Source organism: Ursus maritimus, unplaced genomic scaffold (assembly GCF_017311325.1).
Source record: "Ursus maritimus isolate PB19 unplaced genomic scaffold, ASM1731132v1 scaffold_26, whole genome shotgun sequence".
In the NCBI taxonomy this organism is placed as follows: Eukaryota; Metazoa; Chordata; class Mammalia; order Carnivora; family Ursidae; genus Ursus; species Ursus maritimus.
Window position 1 is genome coordinate 722,675 of NW_024425119.1, and position 22,737 is coordinate 745,411.

The 22,737-nt window shown below is 39.3% G+C and overlaps 1 protein-coding gene across 1 annotated transcript in view; it reads right to left on the minus strand.

Moving 5' to 3' along the window:
• Positions 1 to 22,737, minus strand: part of LOC103675699 (cat eye syndrome critical region protein 2) — a 173,951-nt gene that overhangs the window by 12,362 nt on the left and 138,852 nt on the right. The window contains 8 exon segments of the mRNA XM_040641979.1: positions 5,969 to 6,815; positions 7,011 to 7,139; positions 7,690 to 8,078; positions 9,056 to 9,182; positions 9,402 to 9,493; positions 9,580 to 9,617; positions 10,135 to 10,264; positions 13,922 to 14,147. Of these exon segments, the coding sequence (XP_040497913.1) occupies positions 5,969 to 6,815; positions 7,011 to 7,139; positions 7,690 to 8,078; positions 9,056 to 9,182; positions 9,402 to 9,493; positions 9,580 to 9,617; positions 10,135 to 10,264; positions 13,922 to 14,147 (1,978 nt within the window).

Genomic DNA, 22,737 nt, shown 5'->3' on the forward strand with positions numbered 1-22,737 from the left:
TGGAGAAATATTTATCATGCAAATGGTGTAAAAAGAAACCTGGTAGCAATATTTAGATAGACATAATAGACTTTAAACAAAGACTGTAACAAGAGACAAAGAAGGACACTATAAAATCATAAAGGGAAGATTCAACAAGAAGATATAGCAATTGTAAATATTTATGCACCCAACATGGGAACACCCAAATACATAAAGCAGCTAATAACAAACATAAAGGAAGTAATCGACAGGAATACAATAATAGTAGGGGACTTTCACAACCCACTTAACCACAATGGACAGACCTTCCAAACAGAAAATCAAAAAGGAAGCAGTGGGTATTGTTTTGTTTTGTTTGGGGGGGGGGGGAAGAGAAGGGGAAGGAATGAGAGAATCTTGGTTTTTTTGTTTTTTTGTTTTTAGATTTTGTTTATTTGAGAGAGAGAGAGAACACAAAGAGACTGGGGGGAGGGGCTGAAGGACAGGGAGAAGCAGACTCCTCGCTGAGGGTAGAGCCCAATGCAGGGCTTGATCCCAGGAACCCACAATCATGATCTGAGTCAGACGCTTAACTGACTGAGACACCCAAGTGCTCCAGAGACAGAGAGAGAATCTTAAGAAGGCTCCACACCCAATGGCTCAATCTCATTACCTGAGCCAAAATCAAGAATCGGATGCTTAACTGACTGAGCCACACAGGCATCCAGCCACGGGCTTTTTGAATGACACACTTGACCATATGGAACTAATAGGTATATTCTAAACATTCCATCCTAAAGCACCAGAATACACATTGTTTTCAAGTGCATATGGAACATTCTCCAGAATAGATCACAAAACAAATCTCAATAAGTTTGAAAAGACTGAAGTCATACCATTCATCTTTTCTAAACATAATGGTATGAAACTAGAAATCAACCACAAGAAGAAATCGGGAAAGAACAAAAGTACATGGAGATTAAATAACATGTTATTAAACAATGAATAGGTTAACTGAGAAAACAAATAGGAAATTAAAAAATACGTGGAGACAAATGAAAAATGAAAACATTACAGTCCAAAATCTTTTGGATGCAGCAAAAGCTATTCTAAAGAGGGATGTTTATAGCAATACAGGTTTAGCTCAAAAAGCAAGAAAAATCTCAAATAGACAACCTAGCCTTACACCTAAAGGAGCCAGAAGAAGAACAAACAAAACCCCAAACCAGTAAAAGGAAGGAAATAATAAAGATTAGAGAAATATTAAAGAAAATAGAAACTAAAAGATGTAAATACAACAGACCAATGAAACTAGGAGCTGGTTCTTTGAAAAGATTAGTACAATCGACAAACCTTTAGCCAGACCCCCCAAAAAAGGACTCAAATAAACAATATCAGAAATGAAAGAGGAGGGGCGCCTGGGTGGCGCAGTCGTTAGGCGTCTGCCTTCGGCTCAGGGTGTGATCCCAGCGTTCTGGGATCGAGCCCCACATCAGGCTTCTCTGCTGGGAGCCTGCTTCTTCCTCTCCCACTCCCCCTGCTTGTGTTCCCTCTCTTGCTGGCTGTCTCTGTCAAATCAATAAATAAAAAGCTTAAAAAAAAAAAAAAGAAATGAAAGAGGAGAAATAACAACCAAAGCACTTACAAAGGACTGTAAGAGAATATCATGAAAAACAATATGCCAACAAATTGGACAAACTAGCAGAAATGGATAAATTACATATAACTTACCAAAATTAAAATAGGAAGAAATGCAAACTTAGAACAGACCATTTCCCAGCAACAAAATTCTGGGAAAAAACTTCCAACAAACAAAAGTCCAGGACCAGAAAGCTTCACAAGTAATTCTACCAAATATTTAAAGAAGACTTAATAATAATTCTTCTCAAACTATTCCAAAAGACAGAAGAGGAAGGAAAACTTCCAAATTCATTCTGTGAGACCAGAATTACCCTGATACCACAACCAGATAAAAGACACTACAAAAAAAGAGAGCTACAGGTCACTATCTCTGATGAGCATAGACACGAAAACGCTCAACAAAATACTAGCAAACCAAGCACAACAATACATTAAAAAAATCATTCACCACAACCAAGTGGAATTTATTCCTAGGATGCAAGGCCAAATAAATCAACATGATGCATCACATCAACAAGACAAAGGATTAAAAACTATACGATTATTTCAATAGATGCAGAAAAAACACCTGCATCTGACAAAGTACAATATGCATTCATGATAAAAACCGTTAACAAAGTAGGTTTAGAGGAAACATACCTCAATATAATAAAGGCCACATATTAAAAACCCACGGCCAACATCATACTCAACGATGAAAAATTGAGAGGTTTCTCCTAAGATCAGGAATGAAACAAGAATGTTCACTCTCACCACCTTTATTCAATATAGTACCGGAAGTCCTCACCGTAGCAATCAGACAACAAAAAGAAATAAAAGGCATCCCAATTGGTATGGAAAAAGTAAAACTTTCACTACTTGCAGATGGCATGATACTATATATAGAAAACCTTAAAGACCACCAAAAAACTACTAGAATTATAAATAACTTCAGTCAGGTCACAGGATATAAAATCAACATACAGAAACCTACTGAATTTCTACATACTAATAGCAGACAGAGAAAATAAGAAAACAATCCCATTTACAATTTCACTTTTTATTTTTTAATTCATTTATTTTTAAAGATTTTATTTATTTATTTGAGAGAGAGAGAGAGAGCGCACGAGAAGGAGGAGCGGCAGGCAGAGGGAGAGGAAGAAGCAGGCCCTCTGTGGAGCAGGGAGACCAATGCAGGGCTCGATCCCAGGACCCTGGGATCATGACCTGAGCCAACGGCAAATGCTTCACTGACTGAGCCACCCACGCGCCCCTATGATTTCATTTTTCTAAAAAAGATCTTAGTTTTAAGTAATCTCCACATCAAATGTGGGGCTTGAACTAACAACCCCAAGATCAAGAGTCACATGCTCCACTGACTGAGCCAGTCAGATGCCCATTTACAATTTCACCAAAAATAATAAAATATCTAGGAATAAACTTAACCAAAGAGGTGAAAGGCCTATACTCTGAAAACTATAAAACACTGATGAAAGAAATTAAATACAAGACAAACAACGGAAAGACATTCCATGTTCATGGATTAGAACAGCTATTGGGGCACCTGGGTGGCTCAGTTGGTTAAGCACCTGCCTTTGGTGCAGGTCATGATCCCAGAGTCCTGGGATTGAGCCCCAAATCAGGCTTCCTGCTCAGTGGGGAGTCTGCCTCTCCTTCTGCCCCTCCCCCTGCTCACGCGCTCGCTCACTCTCAAATAAATAAAATCTTAAAAAAAAAAAAAGAACAGATATTATTAAAATGTCCATGCCACCCAAAGCAATCTACAAATTTAATACAATCCCTATCAAAACACCAACAGCATTTTTCACAGAACTAGTACAAATAATCCTAAAAATTTATATGCAACCACAAAAGACCCTAAATAGGCAAAGCAGTCTTGAAGGAGAAACAAAGGTGGAGGTGTCCCAACCCCAGATATCAAGTTATACTACAAAGTTGTCATAATCAAAACAGAATCATACTGGCACAAAAAAAGACACATAGATCAAGGGAACTAAACAGCCCAGAAATGAACCCACAATTATACGGTCAATTAATCCTTGACAAAGGAGGCAAGAATATGCAATGTGAAAAAGACAGTCTCTTCAACAAATGTTGCTGGGAAAACTGAACAACCACTTGGAAAAGAGGATCGGTCTCCTGAGGCAATTGAAACAAAAGCAAAAATTAAATCTTGGGACTATACGAAAATAAAAAGATTCTTCAGTGCAAAGGAAACAATCGATAAAACTAAAAGACAATGGAGGAAGACATTTGCAAATGGTGTATCTATAAAGGGTTAGTATCCAAAATATATAAAGAACTGATAGAACTCAACACCCAACAACCAAATAATGTAATTAAAAATGGGCAGAAGACATGAACAGACATTATTTCGAGACAGATAGCCAAAGGACTCATGAAAAGATGTTCAACATCACTTATCATGAAGGAAATGCAAATCAAAACCACAAGGAGATATCACTTCACGCCCACCAGAATGGCTAAAATAAAAAAGCACAAGAAACAACAAATATTGGTGAGGATGTAGAAAAAAATGAACCTTCGGACACTGTTGGTGGGAAGGCAAACTGGTGCAGCCACTCTAGAAAACAGTATGGAGGTAACTAAAAAGAAAAAGAAAAAAAGGAAAAGAAAAAAAAAAGATTTACCATATGATCCATTAATTCCACTACTGGGTATTTATCCAAAGAATACAAAACACTAATTTGAAAAGGTATATATGCACCCCTATGTTTACTGTAGCACCATCTACAATAGCCAAGATATGGAAGCATGCGCCCACTGAAAGATGAATGCATGAAGAAGTGGTATGTATATACAATGGAATATTACTCAGTGATAAAAAATAATGAAATACTGCTACTTGCATCAATGTTGGTGGAGGATACAGGAGGGTATAAGTCAGAGAAAGACAAATACCATATGATTTCACTCACGTGGAATTTAAAGAACAAAACTAACAAAGAAAAAGAGAGACAAACCAAAAAACAAACTCTTAACTACAGAGAACAAAGTGATGGTTACCAGAGGGGAGGCGGTAGGGAGACGGGTGAAACAGGTGATGGGGATTAAGAGCACACTTATCATGAAGAGCACTGAGTAATGTACTGAAGTCTTGAATCACAGTAACACTGTATATTAACTATAGTGGAATTACAGTAAAAAAAAGTGTCAGTAGATATCTAATACATAAAGTAATTCTGAGTTCTAGGCCTATCATTCAATTTTATGTGGAATATTCATAATTGATAAATGATCAGGTATCTATTCTTCAGTCATGTATTTTTAAAAATGATTTTATTTATTTATTGAGAGGGTATGAGTGCAAATGGGAGAAGGGGTAGTAGAGGGAGAGAAAGATTCTAAAGCAGAGTCCACGCTGAGCACAGAGCCCGATACAGGGCTTGATCCCATAACCCTGAGATCTTGACGTGACCCTAAATCAAGAGTCAGATGCTTAACTGACTGAGCCACCCATGTGCCCCTCTCCAGTAATGTGTTGAAAAAAATAACATACAATACATCGTGGACATCTATCCTAGAAATAAGCACTAATTACACAAAGTATTCTTTTCATCTTCGCAATTTTTAGGTTAATCTCTCTTTTTAAAGATTTACTTGAGAGTGAGCAAGAGAGTAAGAGAGAGAGAGGGTGCACGAGCAGGGGGGAGGGGCAGAGGGAGAAGCAGACTCCCCGATGAGCAGGGAGCCCGACATGGGCTCAATCCCAGGACCCTGGGATCATGACTTGAGCCAAAAGCAGATGCTTAACCGAATGAGCCACCCAGACGCCCTCAGGTTAATCTCTTAAGTGATATTTCTAAGAAATCCCTTCAAGATTTGCTTCTTAGTAGCTATAAATGTATCCCAGGAATAAAAGGACGGAAATAATTAGACTTTACATATTGAAAACTTATTTTATAATGATAATGTTTAAGACAGTCATTTTTAAAGGCAGTTTGATGATGTAGTGGTGAGAGCATGGATGCTGAATTGAGTGGGTCTGGGTACAAATCTCAGCTCCACCACTTAACTAGTTAGACAAAGGCAACCGATAGCTTTGTGCTTTGCGTATTCCTCCTGTACAAACTACAATAAAACAGTAGCTATCTCAAAGCTTGGTCTGAGAACTGATTTACTAGATCTACAAGTCTCAAAAAGACGGCATGGTACAGTAAGAACTACATCTGGGTAAGGATCATTACTACCAGAAATCCTTTCAGATCAGGCCATAGTATTGGTCCAACCCTGAGTGAGCAGTTCAAGAAGCTGGAAAGAAGTCTGACAGTCTTTGGAAAAAAGATTCCTTATGAATTAATGGTTTAAATGTCAGACGTCAGACAAAAATGATGGTGTAAATTACCTCGGTCATTCTCAGGCTCTTGTGTCTCACTGTTATCCTGTGTCCTCCCAGGGTTCCCCAAGGCAGGCTTAGGGGCTGACACACTTACTGATGCCGAGTGAGCTACCTGCGGAAAAGGGCCAGGTAAATGGGGGGGTGTAGGCTGTCGGGGGTGGTAAGGCACACCTGGTGGGCAAACTCGGGAAGAAAGCTGCTGCATGGCAATCATCTCTGGGCTGTCCATCATGGAGTCCCCTCCTGGTACCCCCCGCAGAGCTTGGGAGGGTGCTCCAAAAAGAGAACTTGGCGTTGGGGCGGGAGGTGGCTGTAACCGATGTCCACCAGATTTACAGGGTGGTCGCATATACCCTGAAGAAGCAACTCCATGAGGTAGAAAGCTTGATTGTTCAGTCCACTGGTTTGGAGGGAGAGGAGGTCTCATCACTCGGGAATCCATCATGTGACCAAGAGTGCGAGGCTGGTGAGAGGGTCCTGGCCCCACGGGGGGCTTCTCATCTGTGCCCAAGGGTCCTGGGTTTGTAGCACCATGGTTCCCATTCCAGACAGCAGTGTGTACTCGATTCAGGTACTTGTAGGACCGGTACATGTGGCTGGCAGGAATTTCTGAGCTTTCAGGAAAGTCTGGGGGTCGGGCTGGAGCCCCACCATGCCTGGGAGGAATAAATCCTGCCTGGAATTGAGTTGGGGGATAAATATTTCCATCCTGACTAGGGCCACCCATCTGCCTAAGCTGCAAGGATCCAGGATGTGATCCCATGTTACTAAGGTGTGTCAGCCCCCCACACACTTGCTTCTCTTCTGGAGTGCCTAGCCTGGGTCCTCGGTGGTTGTTCATTCCAACTGGAGGCTGGCAACAAGAAAACAGGAGAGCAGAGTTCAGTAGACCCACAGAATAAGGCATAACTTGTAAAGTGCTTAATCTATAGTAACAGACTCTACAGAATGGAAGATAATGAATGAAATTTAACCTGGTGAGAGACTGTATTTCTGAAGTTTACCTGTAGAACCTTTTGCATTTGCATATTCTGAGTAGGCTACTTACCTGCATGGCAAACTGCTGAGGCTGCTGTGTAGGTTCTCCAGGGTGTGGTTCTGGGACCCTAGAGGAGACATATAGATTGGCAGGATCTGATGCTCGAAGAGGGCCAAATGTTCCCGGTACTGCTGGCCTCTGAAGGGCGTTGAGTAAAGGCAAGAGGGGAGGGGAAAAAAGAGAAAGCACAGAAGACATTAGGTAGGAAACAAGGACGTTCCTGCAGAATGCTAGCATATGGGCTCACCCAGATCGGGGCTAGTTCTGGGGCCCAAAGCAATCTCTTGCTTCAGGACAGAAAACATGGTGTTTCTTAATCTCTTTTTCATTACTGCCTCCTCCCCCAAGAGCCTTTTAAGCCAATTTTCCCCCAAGTACCCCCCAACATGAAGTTTTAATGCCACAGATAGGCTATATATTTTATGTACTGTGCGTATTTCTGTGCTATGTACATGAAGAGTTTTTAAAATCTCAATTTTTGCCCACATTGAGAGTGCATCAGATTGATTAAAAGAAAGAAGGTTTAAAATAAGAGGAAGAATGAATACAGAAAGGACAGATGAGGGGAGAAGAAATCAACCATATATAGAAAAATCACTCTGGAAGAGAAACTAATTAAAAAGGCTTCACTTCTCTTTGAATTCACTGACTAGGAGAAACTACTATGGAATTTTAAGCTATCCCTTACCATCTGGTTTAAAAGGGGTGTCTGGTTGGGCATCCCACCATAATGTAGGGGACGAGAAAAGCCTCGGCCGTTTGAGGTGCCCACCTCCCGAGGGAGTTGTGTGGAACTGCTGCTTTGATTATCCCCAGAAGAGGAAGCGCGGCGGGCAGGCGGCAAGGACTTTCCTCCATTCTCCACTGGCTGCTGTTTCTTGCTGGGCCCTTCAGAGTCCCTGGAGCGGGTCCAAACATGGCTTCCACTGCTTCGCCCAGCCCGGCTCCGTCTCTTCTCTCGCTTTTCGTCCTCTCTGATCCAGAACTCTTCATCTGTGTCTCCATCTTCACCAGGAAAATGCTTCATCATTGCCCGATGGAAACACCTCTCTAAATTATCAGACATCTTGGTATATTCTATGGGAAGACATAAGGATTGACTTCCAGATACGGCTTTTACAGGACACAAAAGATAATTCTTTTACCAACAAACAATAAAAGATGCTGAGTAAATTCATGAGCTTAATTCAGCTTGAGTGATATTAATGTCGTGCAGCTATGGACACAAGATGAAGACACTGTTTTTGTCCTAAGAGGCTCTAGGCTGTATGGCTGGAATAGGCCCCTAGAACTATTAACTTAAACCAAGACAAATTTAATTCTTCAAGGCTAAATCACAGAATTTTCAAATAAAGTCATTGAAGCTACTTAGTTTTGTCTTTTTTTTTTTAAGACTTATTTATTTATTTGAGAGGGAGAGTGAAATTAGGGGAGGGAGAGGGAGAGAGAGAATCTTAAGCAGACTCTCTGCTGAATGCAGGGCCAGACATGGGGCTTGACCTCAGGACCCCTTACATCATGACCTGAGCCAAAATCAAGAGTCGGATGCTGAAATGACTGAGCCACCCAGGCACCACATAGCTGCTTGGTTTTTAAGCTAAAGCATTTGAGCTACTGTATAAATGACTTCAAGTTTCTACATTTGAGCCATACATTCTTTGTTATTGGGGATCTATCCTGTGGACTTCTCAAGATGATTTAAGAATCTAAGGTCAGTCTTGTCAGTGGTTAGCGGTCTGTGTTAAGGAAGCAGTGCAAACTAAATCCGGACTGGTCTCCGAGATAATGAAAAATAACCTGAGCCCAGTGAGCCACCCGACACATTCTTTGTCACATAGGACAGGAGTGGTTCTGGCACATGTTGTGTAAATGGTCAGAATGTCTAATCTCATGGCTTTAAAAATGTACATTTTGTTTATAGTCCCACTGAAAGGTCTGAACATTTCTAAAAGAGATGCACTTCTATTTTTGTGTATTTCTAAAGAAGAAGGTGTTTTGTTCTTGGTTGAAATGGTATAATAAGTGTATCCACAGCAAGCACCTTCCCCACTTACCACTACTTTCCCCATTATATTTTCGACAATTCCTGAATATAGTCTTCATGTCATTTACAAACTCCTCCTTGGTACAGTATAAACCTCCATTCAGTTTCTTCTCCATGCTTGAGATATCCATGGGGACCTAAATAGGACACATTAAATTACAACATGCTGGAGAAAAAACATCTCGTAGTCCTTATGGGGCAAAGGAATCATGCCGCTATGAGATTCTCAGGAGCCTGGCATATACCCAGCAACCCTGATGCTCAAGGAACAACAGGTGAACTTAAAACAAAAACCAGCAACAAAAATCAAGAAAGAAACAAACCCCACAGTAGATAACTGCAAAGGTAGCCTCTACCTTAATAATCTGGTAATAGTTTGGGGCATACGATTCATCCACAGGTTCTAAAAAGGGCCAGGAATCCTTGTGAGCCTTTACCACATCTAGAACTGAAAGCCAAAGAAGAGAGCTTAATTAACGCACTCACATAGGAGTACTTCTGTCAGAAATAATAAAGTTGAGAATGGGAACTGACCTTTATACATGGCAGTGAAATCATCATCCAACTCAAAGCTGTGAATCACAAAATAAGAAATAGTAACTTTGATCACCTTCTCTCCTTAGCTCTCTTAATTCAATCACAGACACATGCTGATTATACCATGGTTTGGAACAGTCCCAATAAACTGTTTTTAAGGTAAGTCTGTAACACTGATAATCTCTAGAAAATAATTATGAAGATAAAGGTTAGCAAGTCTCAGCAAAAAAAAAAAAAAAAAAAAAAAAAAAGGAGTATCGTTTTCATCACCTGTAAAATGATGTGGCTGACTCAGATGGTCCACAGCTTGATTTAGGATTCTATAATGTTGGTTATTTAAGAGCACATTATATCCTGGGTTTTATTTTACCCTAATGAATATTTTTGTAATCTAAAGAATAATAATACAAAAAGACATATAGAAGAATGAGAAGCTCACGAACACTGAATATTCCCTACCACACAGGGTTATTTTAAGGATTAAATGAGAAAAGTGCCAGAGTGCTTCGCCAACGTTCCTGGTTGCTACTGTTAGTATCATTAAATACTCACAGGTCTTTAGTCTTTTTTTCTTCTCTCATGGGGGAATTAGGGTCCAGATGGGAAAGTTCTGGGGGGAGCTCCTTCCCTTGGGCCAGCAGCCATGCCCTTTCTTCCCTGAGCTTTCTCCTCTTTGCTCGATCTACAATGAACACAGCGCATTATGGTACAAGTGAGGTTAAGCACTCTTTAGATGATCAGATTAGATGTTTGTTAATCATTTTAAGAGAAGAAAGAAACAAAGATCACCTATATCATAAAATGATTTTTGCTTCTTTTGCCATCCTCTCTTGGTAATTAGGATGATTATAGATGGAATGCTTTATGAAAAATATAAACTTGTGAAACCCATTTCCTTTATGCATATTGAGCTCAAGGGCTGGGGAGGGATGAGGGTGGTAGGGCAGGCACTGGGAAGGAGAGGGAGGAAAGAACAAGGCTGAAGAAAAACAGAATTAGAAGAAAAAGGAAAAAATAGAAGATTGCATGAAGATTATCCTTCTTTGAATACTTGAGGCCTTTCTAATCTTTCTCTCAGGAAAGCAACATCCCCCCCCCCTTTTTAAAGATTTTATTTATTTATTTGACAGAGAGAGACAGCCAGCGAGAGAGGGAACACAAGCAGGGGGAGCAGGAGAGGAAGAAGCAGGCTCCCAGCGGAAGAGCCTGACATGGGGCTCGATCCCAGGACCCCGGGATCACGCCCTGAGCCGAAGGCAGACATTTAACAAATGAGCCACCCAGGCGCCCCAACATCCCCTTTCTAAGGACCATATTCAATCCAAACATATACAGGATTTTGTATGCTTACCTAAGCTCTCAAGATTTTGTATGTACAAAGGCATCCTTGCACACTAATTCTTTTTGCTCTTCAATCCACCCCTACCACTGGCAGCTGGCCCTTACCAAGCCAGGGGTAGTCATAAATTTGGCTGGGAACAAGGGAAAGATGCCAGCTGGAATTGGCAAGGAGCTGGAAGACGGGGATGATTTTGTTCTGGCTCACAGCCATAGCCATGAGAAACACACTTGGCATTCCACTACTAGTCTGATAGGATACTCACTGCCAGCAGGGAACTGGAAGGTCAAGAGTAAAGAAAAGAGGCAGGGAGATAAAGAAAACTGTCAGACAGAAAGACATAAAAACGGAAGGAGAAGCCAGGGCACATCTTCTGTATTTCTTCCTTGAGGGACAGGCTCCACATCTGTCCCCTGCTAGGACTATGACATGACCTTGCTAAGTGTTTTCTCAGTCTAATAGTTCTATTTGACTTGTGTTTTTGCTCTTACATTATTCACTTATAAACTTAAAGCTGTATCTACTTTAATTAGTCAAAGGCACTTTGCTATCAATGACTTGTAATACTGTTTTTTAAAAAAAGATTTCAAGCCTTAAGAAAAGTGTAACTAAATTAATGAATATCCATGAACCTAACAAACTGGCAGATTTTAACATTTTTTGCTTTAGTAACATTAACAGTAGTTCTTTCTAGCTGGTTCCAATTTTTTGCATCTTGTAAATAATATTATAACGACCATTCTTTTGACGTGTCTTCTCGCGCACATGTGTGAGTTCTTTGGGATGCACACCTAAGCAGTGGAACTGCCAGAGTACTTTATACAGTGATTCTTTTAATAGCGATGTGAGTTATCTCACACTCACTTGGTTTGATAAAAGTAGCATTTGTGCCAAACTGGTAAGTATTGATAAGGAATTTCGATGCTTTCATTTGCATTTTCCTGACTGGAGTGACATTGAACATATTTTCATGTTTACACTGACCATCCTCCTGTGTGAATTTTCTGCTTACATACTTTGCCCTTTTCCTTTGGGTTGCTGTATTTGTAACGGATTTAGAGAAGTGCTTTAAAGAATCTGGATAATAAGTCTTTGTTGGTTGAGTTAAGATTATCTTCTACTTTGACTTGTCTTACCACTTTATGTCACATGTAAGTTTTGAACAATTCATGTAGTCAAACACATCCAATCTCCCTCCCTTTGTAGCTTGTGCCTTTGTACTTAATACATTCTCAGCAAGGAGTATGCTCAAATTTCTTTCTTCTCCTCCCTCTGCTCCTCCCATTCCCCACTTGCACTCGTGCACTCTCTCAAATAAATAAAAATCTTTTTTAAAAAAATCCATTATTGCCTCCGCCTTTTTTACTTAGCTGCCAAGAATTCAGGAAAAATTTGTTGTTGTAACTATTTTATAGTCTGTAAAAATTCTCTCCACATTTTCCCCATGATAACTATCATTTGTGAGCTAAGTCTATGCTAGGGACTACCTGTGTTTTATTTAACCCTTCTAACCTGGTCTGCACAGCCTTAAGTGATTTGAGCCCTGGTTACCTCTACGAACTCATTTCCTGCCAATCTTTCCCTTGCTTTGCTCACTTTGGTCCATACTGGCCTTCCTCTTGCATATACCCTCCTCAGGTCCTGTGCACCTGCTATTTCCTCTGCCTTCCTCCATCAGACGACACCTTCAATCACTTCATTACTAAATGCCACATATTCAGAGAGGGCTTTCTTGACAATGCCACATACATCACGTCACTCTTTATCTCTAAACCTGTTTTTATTTTTCTCTAGATCCTTCACCACCAGCTATGATTCCACAATATTTGCTTATTCTGTCTTCCCACCACGGGAATGTAAGCCCCATGAAAAGATAAACTTCTTTTGTTTATTATCTATATTCCTAGAACAAAGCCTGGCACAGAATGGGTGCTCAAAAAATATTTGTTGACTTAAAGAACAATCTATAACATTGGTATTATTAATCTTATAGGTATAGAAACTAAGCCATAATAATAAGTTTTGAACCTGTCTGTATAAAAGTCAAATGAGAATAGTGTAGCAAATAAAAACAGCACTGAAAATTACAGAGTCCCCTTAAAAAAAAAAAAAATTAAAGCCATAGTTACTGTCTTAAGGAATTTAAATCTATCATTGGAAATAAAACCTATGAAACATTTTACAAGTAGGATATACTACATATTGTCGCACAGGTTAAATTCACAGATTAAATTCATTTATAATGAAGAAGTGATCACAGTAGGAATGGAAATAACCTATGAAGAAACACAAGGCACTACTACTTAGGAATGGGAGGGGAAAAAGCACATAATAAGGCCAGGATGCACTGAATTTTATAGCCAAAATTTACTTAAATTTTGCACTGAAACTCTGCATTAGAAAGTCAAATCCAGGTTATGTGGTTTCATACAATAATTTTAAAAATTCAGTAAATTTACTTGAAAGAAAGAAATACTGGTCTGTATTCAACTAAGCTGAATGATCTGTTACCGTATGATTTATCAGGTTTAGCTTATAAATACAACTGCTGCCTGGTACATCTAGGGACAGTTATTATCCTTTGTATTAACTGCAAATGAAAGAAAAATCTCATTACACCAAGACCAAAACCTAGACCCAAGTCTGAGAAAAACAATTTGTCCTAATAAAATCAATGGTATTTCTCTAGATTTGTAATAGCGTCATACTTGAAAAAAAATCTATAAGACTTTTCTTTAGCGTAATTCACTTGTGCTTAAAATTTTTTCTATGAAACTTGTCATCAATGCCTTAATATTTTTTTCTATTTTACATGAGGGATGTACATAGATGAGGGCAATGAGTGGTAAGACTGAAAGGAACACCAAGAATAACAAATACAAGTGCTGTAGAAGGAATGCACATGAAATGAGACTGGGATCCAGAAGAATAAACAAACAGTGCAATTAACAAGATATTTAAATAGAAATTGCCAGAAGCAGCTTAGATCTAGGACAGAACCTAGTTTGCTCTGGCTTTGGCCAGAGCAGGGCTATTCCTATATCACATGTACTGCGCAGAAAGCCCACATACCTTCCACCGCCTTCACCTTTTCCTCCAGCTCTCTTTTCCTCTCTTCCTTTAACATCTGCTCTTGCTCCTTCTTCTGCACTGCCAGAAGAATCTGACGTTCTTCCTCTTCCTCTTTGCGCTTCTGTTTTTCTATTCTGGTAAGCACAGGGGTCTCCTGTAAAGAGCCAATTAAGCATACAGAGTCAAGACACAATAATGTAAGATCAGTTTTTTGCTCTAAGATTCAATTTTTACTGACTCCAACCTATTCAATAAATAATATTAGATAGGTAGGGAATTTATATCACAACCACAAGTTGATTTTATCATCTATAGAATAAACATACGGAGATACATAACTAATATTAAAACACAATGGCGATTTGAAATAAGGTAAAGAGTTTCGGTCCCAATGATTTACATTATTTGTACTCTTTGGTAGATAATCCTATGAATAATGTTGGAGCAGAGCAATTGAGGCAGGTCAGAGACACCACTCTTACAGATTTAATATTTAATCAAAGTGACATCTTAAAAAGTACTCTCATCTAGGGCGCCTGGGTGGCGCAGTCGTTAAGCATCTGCCTTCGGCTCAGGGCGTGATCCCGGCGTTCCGGGATCGAGCCCCACATCAGGCTCCTCCGCTGGGAGCCTGCTTCTTCCTCTCCCACCCCCCCTGCTTGTGTTCCCTCTCTCGCTGGCTGTCTCTCTCTCTCTGTCACATAAATAAATAAAATCTTAAAAAAAAGTACTCTCATCTAAATAAACTTTAAAAAGGATGAAAGAACACAGGGTCACAATTTCAACGCGCAAGACTTTGAAACCCTTAACATTTATACTTTACAAATAAAACAATGAATAAAATTGGGACTTTGGTGGGAGGGGCCACCATTTTGCCTTAAGACACAGAAGAGAGAAAGGCAACTGCACAGAAATTGGTAAAATTAGAGTGGCTACATTTTCCCTTGTTTTTTCACATGACATTAACGTAAAGATTTCAGTTGGTCACTGGGAAAGTGATTGCCTAAGAAATCTAACAAAGATAAAGGAAAACAGGACCATTACTGTCATAATTTATTAACGTTTTACTCTTCATATTATCCAATATAACTAGTTCTGAGCCATTCTGTAAACCAGAATAGTGAAGCTAGGGCTGAAATTATTTATTTTCATTTATTCCCTTGACTTCTGTGCTGATGTGAAAGCTAGAAGTTTACAAAAAAAATTGTTATTGAAGAGGTAGTAATGGTTGCCTGAAACGGAGAACATGCCTAAGTTGCAGAGACAAAAAAATGAATCCCATATTAACAAAGGGAGAATTCACGATACCCTAACAGAAAAGATAACACTAATTATCCCATTTTAGATAACCCTTAATTAGGAATCTGAACCTTTCTTCACAGATCTTATTGGTAGGAAGAAGACCTAAGAATCTGCTGTCCTAGATAAACTTTCAAAGGTACCGTGGGAATTACAAAAATGGTCTCAAAGAGGAGAGAAGAGACAACACAGATTGACATTTCCAAGTCCCTGACAAGTCTTCACTGAACACTGAAACTGGTCTTTGGAACCAAGTTCAGATTCTCATTTGAGTCAGAATTTGGCAGTGGTCTTGCCTGGATAGCAGACCTTCCTGAAGTCACTTGACTGTTCAAATTCTATGAGCCTGAGTTTAAAAGAGTTTGTTACTACAAGGTAAAAATCCAAAATGAGTAAGGAAGGAGATGAAAATGGGAAACAAAACAAAACCCCATAACACCCAAATAAACCAAAAATCAACCATTATCACACACCTAACACTGTAAAACTAAAGAAAGTTCCCTAAAATCTTTATCCTGTAACCAGAGCAGTCAGTTTAGATATGCTAGATATTGTTTCTGAAATGGGGACGGAGGCTACTGACATTAAGGAAAATTCTTCTGAAGAATTTATCTCTAGCTATTGCGTCCTAAATGCTAGTTAAGCATCTTCTCTCTATTACACAAGTACTCCCAACCCCACAAGTCCTTCATTATTTCAACCTTTTTGGCAACATCTTTACGCAGCTCAGAAGTTATGATGGAACTATATAACAAACCAAAACAAACTGTCTTTGTCCCTTTCAGTTGTACAGTGACTCCAAGCAGGAGAAACGGGAAGAGACAGAGGAAAGCTAAGCTGGTCAAAGGAATTATTTCATCTGAATAAAATCGTACTACTTTCTAAATATATGTCAGATACAATGAAAATAGAAAAAACACGTGTAGAGGCCATAAGTTATTTACATATAAATCATAATGTATGTACATTCTGTCCCTCCCTCCAAAGGATAGCAGGTGAGAACATGTGAAGTATTCTTCTTTCAACAAGTACAAGGGGATATTAAATAGAGTCAGCGTTTTAATAAGGACTAAAGAAATTCACGCTAATGACTTATGAATGAAGTATTAAGTCACCAAAAAGTCATCTGTAAATAAACACGGGAGGTGTTTCATGTTTGAAGTCAATGGAAGGGGGGAAAGGAAAAAAATAGATAACTAAATAAATCTTAAGGATATCTATAGAATTATTTTTGCAACAAATATGACAATTTATTATTCTTAATACGTAAAGATGTCTTACAAATCAATTAACAATAGGGCGCTTGGGTGGCTCACTTAAGTGTTCAACATGACTTCAGCTTAGGTCATGGTCTCAGGGTTGTGAGATCCAGCCCTGCGTTGGGCTCCCTGCTGGGTGTGGAGCCTGCATAGGATTCTCCCTTTCCCTCTGTCCCTCCCCACTACTTGCACACACTCTCTCAAAAAAAAAAAAAAAAAAACAAACAAACAAAAAAAAACACAAAAGCCCACAAACCCAACATAAATCAGTTAACAACCCCCCCCAAAACAGATTGAACATGAATACAAAATTCACAGAAGATAAAAACCACATCAGTGATCAAAAAGAAAAGTAAAAAAGCCTCTTCACTTACAAAACAGTGAAAGGTAAGAACGATCCATTTGTAAAGATATGGTAAAATGAACACTATCAATCTGTTGCAGCACAGGTCTTCCGGAGCAGAATTTGTGTATATATATTAAGAACAGAGTAATTACACTTTTATGACTTTATTGTAAAAATGAGATAGGCAGGCAAAGATATTTCTCTAAGTAGGTTCGAGTCAACATTATTTAAAATGGTGAAAACTTATGGAGAGGGAGATAGAATCTCAAATAGCCTCCCTGCTGAGCACTGAGCCTGACACAGGGCTCGATTTCACGACCATGAGATCACGACCTGAGCCAAAACCAAGACTTGGACGCTCCACCAACTGAGCCACCAAGGTGCCCCAATAAGAAGCTGTCGTTCTGAGTAATTCTTAATGAAATATGAAAATGCTCACAATGTTAAATGAAAAACACAGACAACATAATAATATTCAATAAGATGCCAGTTTTGTAATGAATGCACAGAGAAAGGGCCTGAAGCAAATAGGTAAAAATGTAGGAGTGATGATTTGTGAATTGTGAGATTACTATGTCTTCCACAGTATTCTAATATAGTCCCCCAAGTTTTCTATAAGACCATATAAATTCTTTTGGACTTAGAACAACTCCTTCCCAAGTAAACTGGGGAAATGAACCAGTATGACATATTCTAAAATGATGTAGTTCTTATTAACTTTTTACTCCCTCTGCTATGTGTTCCCTGTTAAAAGTCTAAAATTAGGGGCGCCTGGGTGGCTCAGTCGTTAAGCGTCTGCCTTCGGCTCAGGGCGTGATCCCGGCGTTATGGGATCGAGCCCCACATCGGGCTCCTCCAGTGGGAGCCTGCTTCTTCCTCTCCCACTCCCCCTGCTGTGTTCCCTCTCTCGCTGGCTGTCTCTCTGTCAAATAAATAAATAAAAGCTTTAAAAAAAAAAGTCTAAAATTAAAATATGTTAAAGTACCCAAAGGTAAGAACTTGTTGATTTTTTAGATGAGATACTAAAAACTGATTAGGAATAGTTTATTTTGCTAACAATGAAGCAGGAACCTTAAAGTTTTAGGATAATTATAGATGTAAAAAATTGCCGTTAAATCAGAGGCCCTACTTCGTTAAAAAATATGTAAAACTTACTCTCATATAGTTTGTTAAAACTCCAAGTGAAATTCACATAAAATTAACAATTTTGAAGCATATAAGTCAGTGGCATTTAGTATATTTACAGCGTTGTATGACCACCACCTACACTAGGTTGCGAAACATTTTTAGTACCCCCCCAAAAAAACACTGAACCCATTAACCAGCCAGTCCTTACTCCCCACTCCTCTAGCTACTGGCAACCACCAATCTGCTCTGTCTCTGTGGATTTACTTGCTCTGGAGATTTCACATAAATGGGATTCATACAATATGTATCTATTCAGTTGCTTTTTTCCCCAATTCATTAATATTTATGCTAAGCACATAAGATACGATAGGTGAGTAACTTAAATTCATAGCATCTTAGAAAAACTCATCAACAGGGAAAAGCCAATCTGATTTTAAAAATAGGCAAAGGACCAGAACAGACATTTTTCCAAAGAAGACACACAGATGGTCAACAGGTACATGAAACAGTGCTCCACATTTCTAATCATCAGGAAAATGCAAATCAAAACCACTGTGAGATGATACTGCTTCACACCTGTTAGGTTGGCTATCATTAAAAAGACAAGAACTAACAAGTGTTGGCAAGGATGTGAACAAAAGGAAAGCTTCATGCACTGTTGGTGGGAATGTAAATTGGTGCGTGGTTCTCTTTCATCATGTGTTATAATTTCAGCGGTTCTTATCTGATGTGAATACTCAACAATTATTATTTTATATAAATTGCATCATACACATCTGAAAAAAAAAGTCCACGTAGTGCATTAAGAGTCTGTTTTAAAAGTTACTGTTCTCAGTTTCAGCAGTACACCACCCTAGGTAAAGCCAGTGTTAATGAACATACCACTAAAACACAGGATTCACTGCCTGGAGACACTTTTGGTAGTGTTTTAAACTTTAATAGTTTAAAGAACAAGTACAACCAGATGAACAAAAACAAAACAAAAAACTCAACAGATAAACAAAACTTCTTAGGCTATTTGGCAATGCAATTTTTTTTTCTTTAAAAGGGGTCAGTTGTAAACCGGGTGGTATCTAAATCTTTTATAGATTAAGAAAGAGACCACCTAGAATCAATGAGGGATTTTAACGAGAAGCTAATTAGAAACACTACTTTGAAATCCTCTGAAATATTACAAATAGAATCTGGTTAAAGCAGTGCCCAGGACCCCCCTTCCGTGCTCCCTCCTCACCCAGGGCAGGTTACCAGACACCCTGGCACCCCTGCCAACTTTAGCAGCACACTTGAGACGATACCACCACAAAGAGCTCCCTAGCAACAGCGATGTCCACAGTCTCCTGACAAAACTAACCAATGAAGCCCTAATCCCAAAGTTAAGAAACACTACCTCCCTTCGCTCCTATTTTCCCCAGGAGTCACAATTAAAAGGCTTTTTGAGGCAAAACGATTGGACTCCTGGGTGACCAATGCAGGTCAGACAGCCTGCCTATAAGGCTTTAATGGTTTGAAGATTTTCTTCTGCTTAAACAAATGCACAAAGCTCACGCCACATCTAAGTTTTCTCTAGGATAACTGGGTACTGGAGCAGATACTCCGGGTCTCTGCAATACCATGGTTAGTTGTATCTAAAACTGAAGACAGCTGAAAAAAAGAGAAACGCTGCCAAGAATAACTAAAATAAGAAATTTAAGTGTCTGCAGCTAAGCTTGTACAGCCACGAAGATCCTTTTGGTCTGTATTCAGATTACTATGCAACCTGAAATGTACACCAGGGCATTTAGGACTCGGACCAGGGCAATGGACACAAAATAGGAAAGAGAACTTTCAAGGAGGTGTTAACTGTTAAGGTATTGAAGAAAAGTGGAGAAGACACAACAAAACGAAAGGAACTAGAAAACCGCTTGAGAATGATGGCTGGATACCAATGACCAAAGGCCATTCCAAATCGAATGACTGCTATAGGAAACAAGAGACCGGGGAGACTGAAGTCAGTCATTACAGAATTGTCAATCCAAAGGTAATTAGGTGTTGGGCAATTTACCTACTGGCAAGAACACATCTATGAACTGAAAAAGAGAAATAAAGGATAAATGCAAATGTATTTAAGTAAATAAAAATTTATAAACAAATTTTTTCCTTTCTTTAGGCTCAAGGTAGAATATATTTAGTTAATGACAAGATCTCTATAATAAACGTCCACGTTCTCACTTCAGTTTAAGAGTCATGAAAACACTAAGAAGGTGCCATATTTTCTAAGACTACAAACTATGTAATACTTGATGAAACATAAGGCTAAAAGGAGTTAAAAGGCTGAAAAGTACAGAATACGAGGACTGGCCAGCATGGAGTCTGGACTTGAGAGTGAGATTAGCAGCAACAAAGAAAAACCTCTGGCAAAGGAAGAGTGAGGAAACGGAGGTGTTGGAGGACAGGAGCCCTTCTAGAATCTTCACAGAATGGGAAAAGAGATCTAGAGAGATTGCTAGTGAGGCACGTGCACTGTGACCACTTCTCCCTTCCTCCTGGCTCCTTCCTTCAGTGCCCTCTTGTACCTGACTTCCAGGATCCAATACAGCATCACCTGCAATCCAGTTCCTTGGGCCTCATTCCATTATTACCTTGCCAATTTTGAAATCTCAGTAAATGTAAGTATCAATTCTGTCCCTTCCTCCAAGTGATGCTAAAGTCATTTAACTACTCTAAACTAGGTTACAAAATGAAAATACCCGAACATAGTTGGCTCCTGGACACTGGAAAACACTTTTTTTTAATACATTAGTTGTTGACCAAATATTGTGTCTTCATTAGGTCCCACGCCCATCTGATGCCCTACCCCCTTCAGAGGATAGAGGAACGTTCAACGTGAACTAATATTTCCCTATCCCATCAAGAGCTTGCGTCTTTAACTTCAGAGAAATGGGAACATTTCTACTCCCTGGCAGAACCCTGCCTGGTAAGTGCATCATCTTAGCAGACTCAGCTACATATATTCTCTTTCTCGTTCATGGCCACCTTTCATATCCATGCTACATCTCCAATCTTAAAAAAAGGAAACTGCTACAAGCTCTCCTCAATCCTGTTTCCTCTTTACTTTTTCATGATTTATTTTCTTTCATCGTCATATTTCTCAAAACCACAACTAACCGAATAATCCATGAAAACTTTTATTCACTAGTCATCCTCTTGCCACCTGACCCTCACACCAACCATTCTCTAATGACCTCTCCCGCCACACCCCATCCCCATCATCTCCTCCATTTTAGACCCACATTTCCAACAGCAAGGACTCCGCTGCTCTTTCCTGCTTCAAGTATACTGCTCACTAACTGATTTCTTACTTTCTATATTTTCTTTAAAAATCATTTATCATGGTGTAACCAAAGAGATACCTTCCTAAGAGAAAGATCTAATGACATAAACTCACTCACTACTCTCTGCCTATTAAAGATAAGCTTGATAGTCAGGGGACTCCAAAATCTGATCGTTTCAGCATTTTCTTCCACTATGTATTACAATGTATCTTATATGCCAGACACAAATCCAAATATACACTCTTCTTTGACCACATGATATATTAACCTGCCCCTGTGTTTTGTTTAAATTACTCTTGTACATTACTCTTCCAACACCAAAATCATAGCTATCCTGCAAGGTTCGGGAGAAATATAGCTCTGCTTGTCCCAACTCCCCTTTCTTTGCCCACCACTAATTTCTTCCATCTTTGCACCCACAAACTTCTACTACATATATTTCTATTACAGTATTTATCCTTCTAATTTATATTGGATTTAATATGGATACGCTTATCATCCCAGGAGATTAACTGTAAGATCCAAAAGAGCACAACCTCATGTCGTACTTTTTAATTCCTTCCCTTTCTAAAAATGCATCTTACACATAAGAATGCTCCATAAAGGTCTGGGATTTAAAAATTGAGGCAAAGCTAAATTAAAAAGTAGGAATAAAAGGAGTACCTGAAATAAAATGGAGCAATCCTTTTGAACACTGAAAACTCCTCTCTACTCTCACACACACTCACCTCTCGCTTGATGGATTTGACGGAGAGGTGGTCAGACATCCACCTAGGTTGCAACTCTGCCTTTGTGCGCTGTGAACGATTTCCCTATAGTTAGAAGTGAGGAAAAGAAAGGAAAAGACAGATTAGGGTGTTCTCAGTTACTGCTGCTGCTGCTGCCAGGAGAAGAGTGGCCTTTAAGGCACACGGGTGATGGCTTTACCTAAGCTGAGAGCCAAAGGCATCGTTTGTACAGTCAGTAAAAATGACTATTCTACTTCACAAGGTAACAAGCCAGTTTATTCTCTTAAAAAAATAAAACAAAAAAACTTGTAGACACTAAGGGTCTCCTCTGTCAATCTTTAACACTGGCAGGAAACACCGTTAACTGTTTAAACATTAAAAAAAAATGTTTTGCTTCAAATTACCAAGGGAAAGCCATGCTTTACCGCCTTCCGCTGAAGGGAATGGCTCTGAAAGAGGGCATCATGAGCAGCTGGAGGTAGACCTCCCCTTTAAAAGGCAGTTCAGTGGCAGTAGTGAGAAGTGAAAGTAGTTGCCCAGGCTGAGAACCAAATTGTAAGACAGAAGTGGGGAAAAAGACTCAGTGACTAGAAATCAGAGAGTTTGCCGGAGAAGATGAGAGCCTTGAGAAAATTTAAGACCTTGAAGGCAATCACTACAGGACATTTCAAGA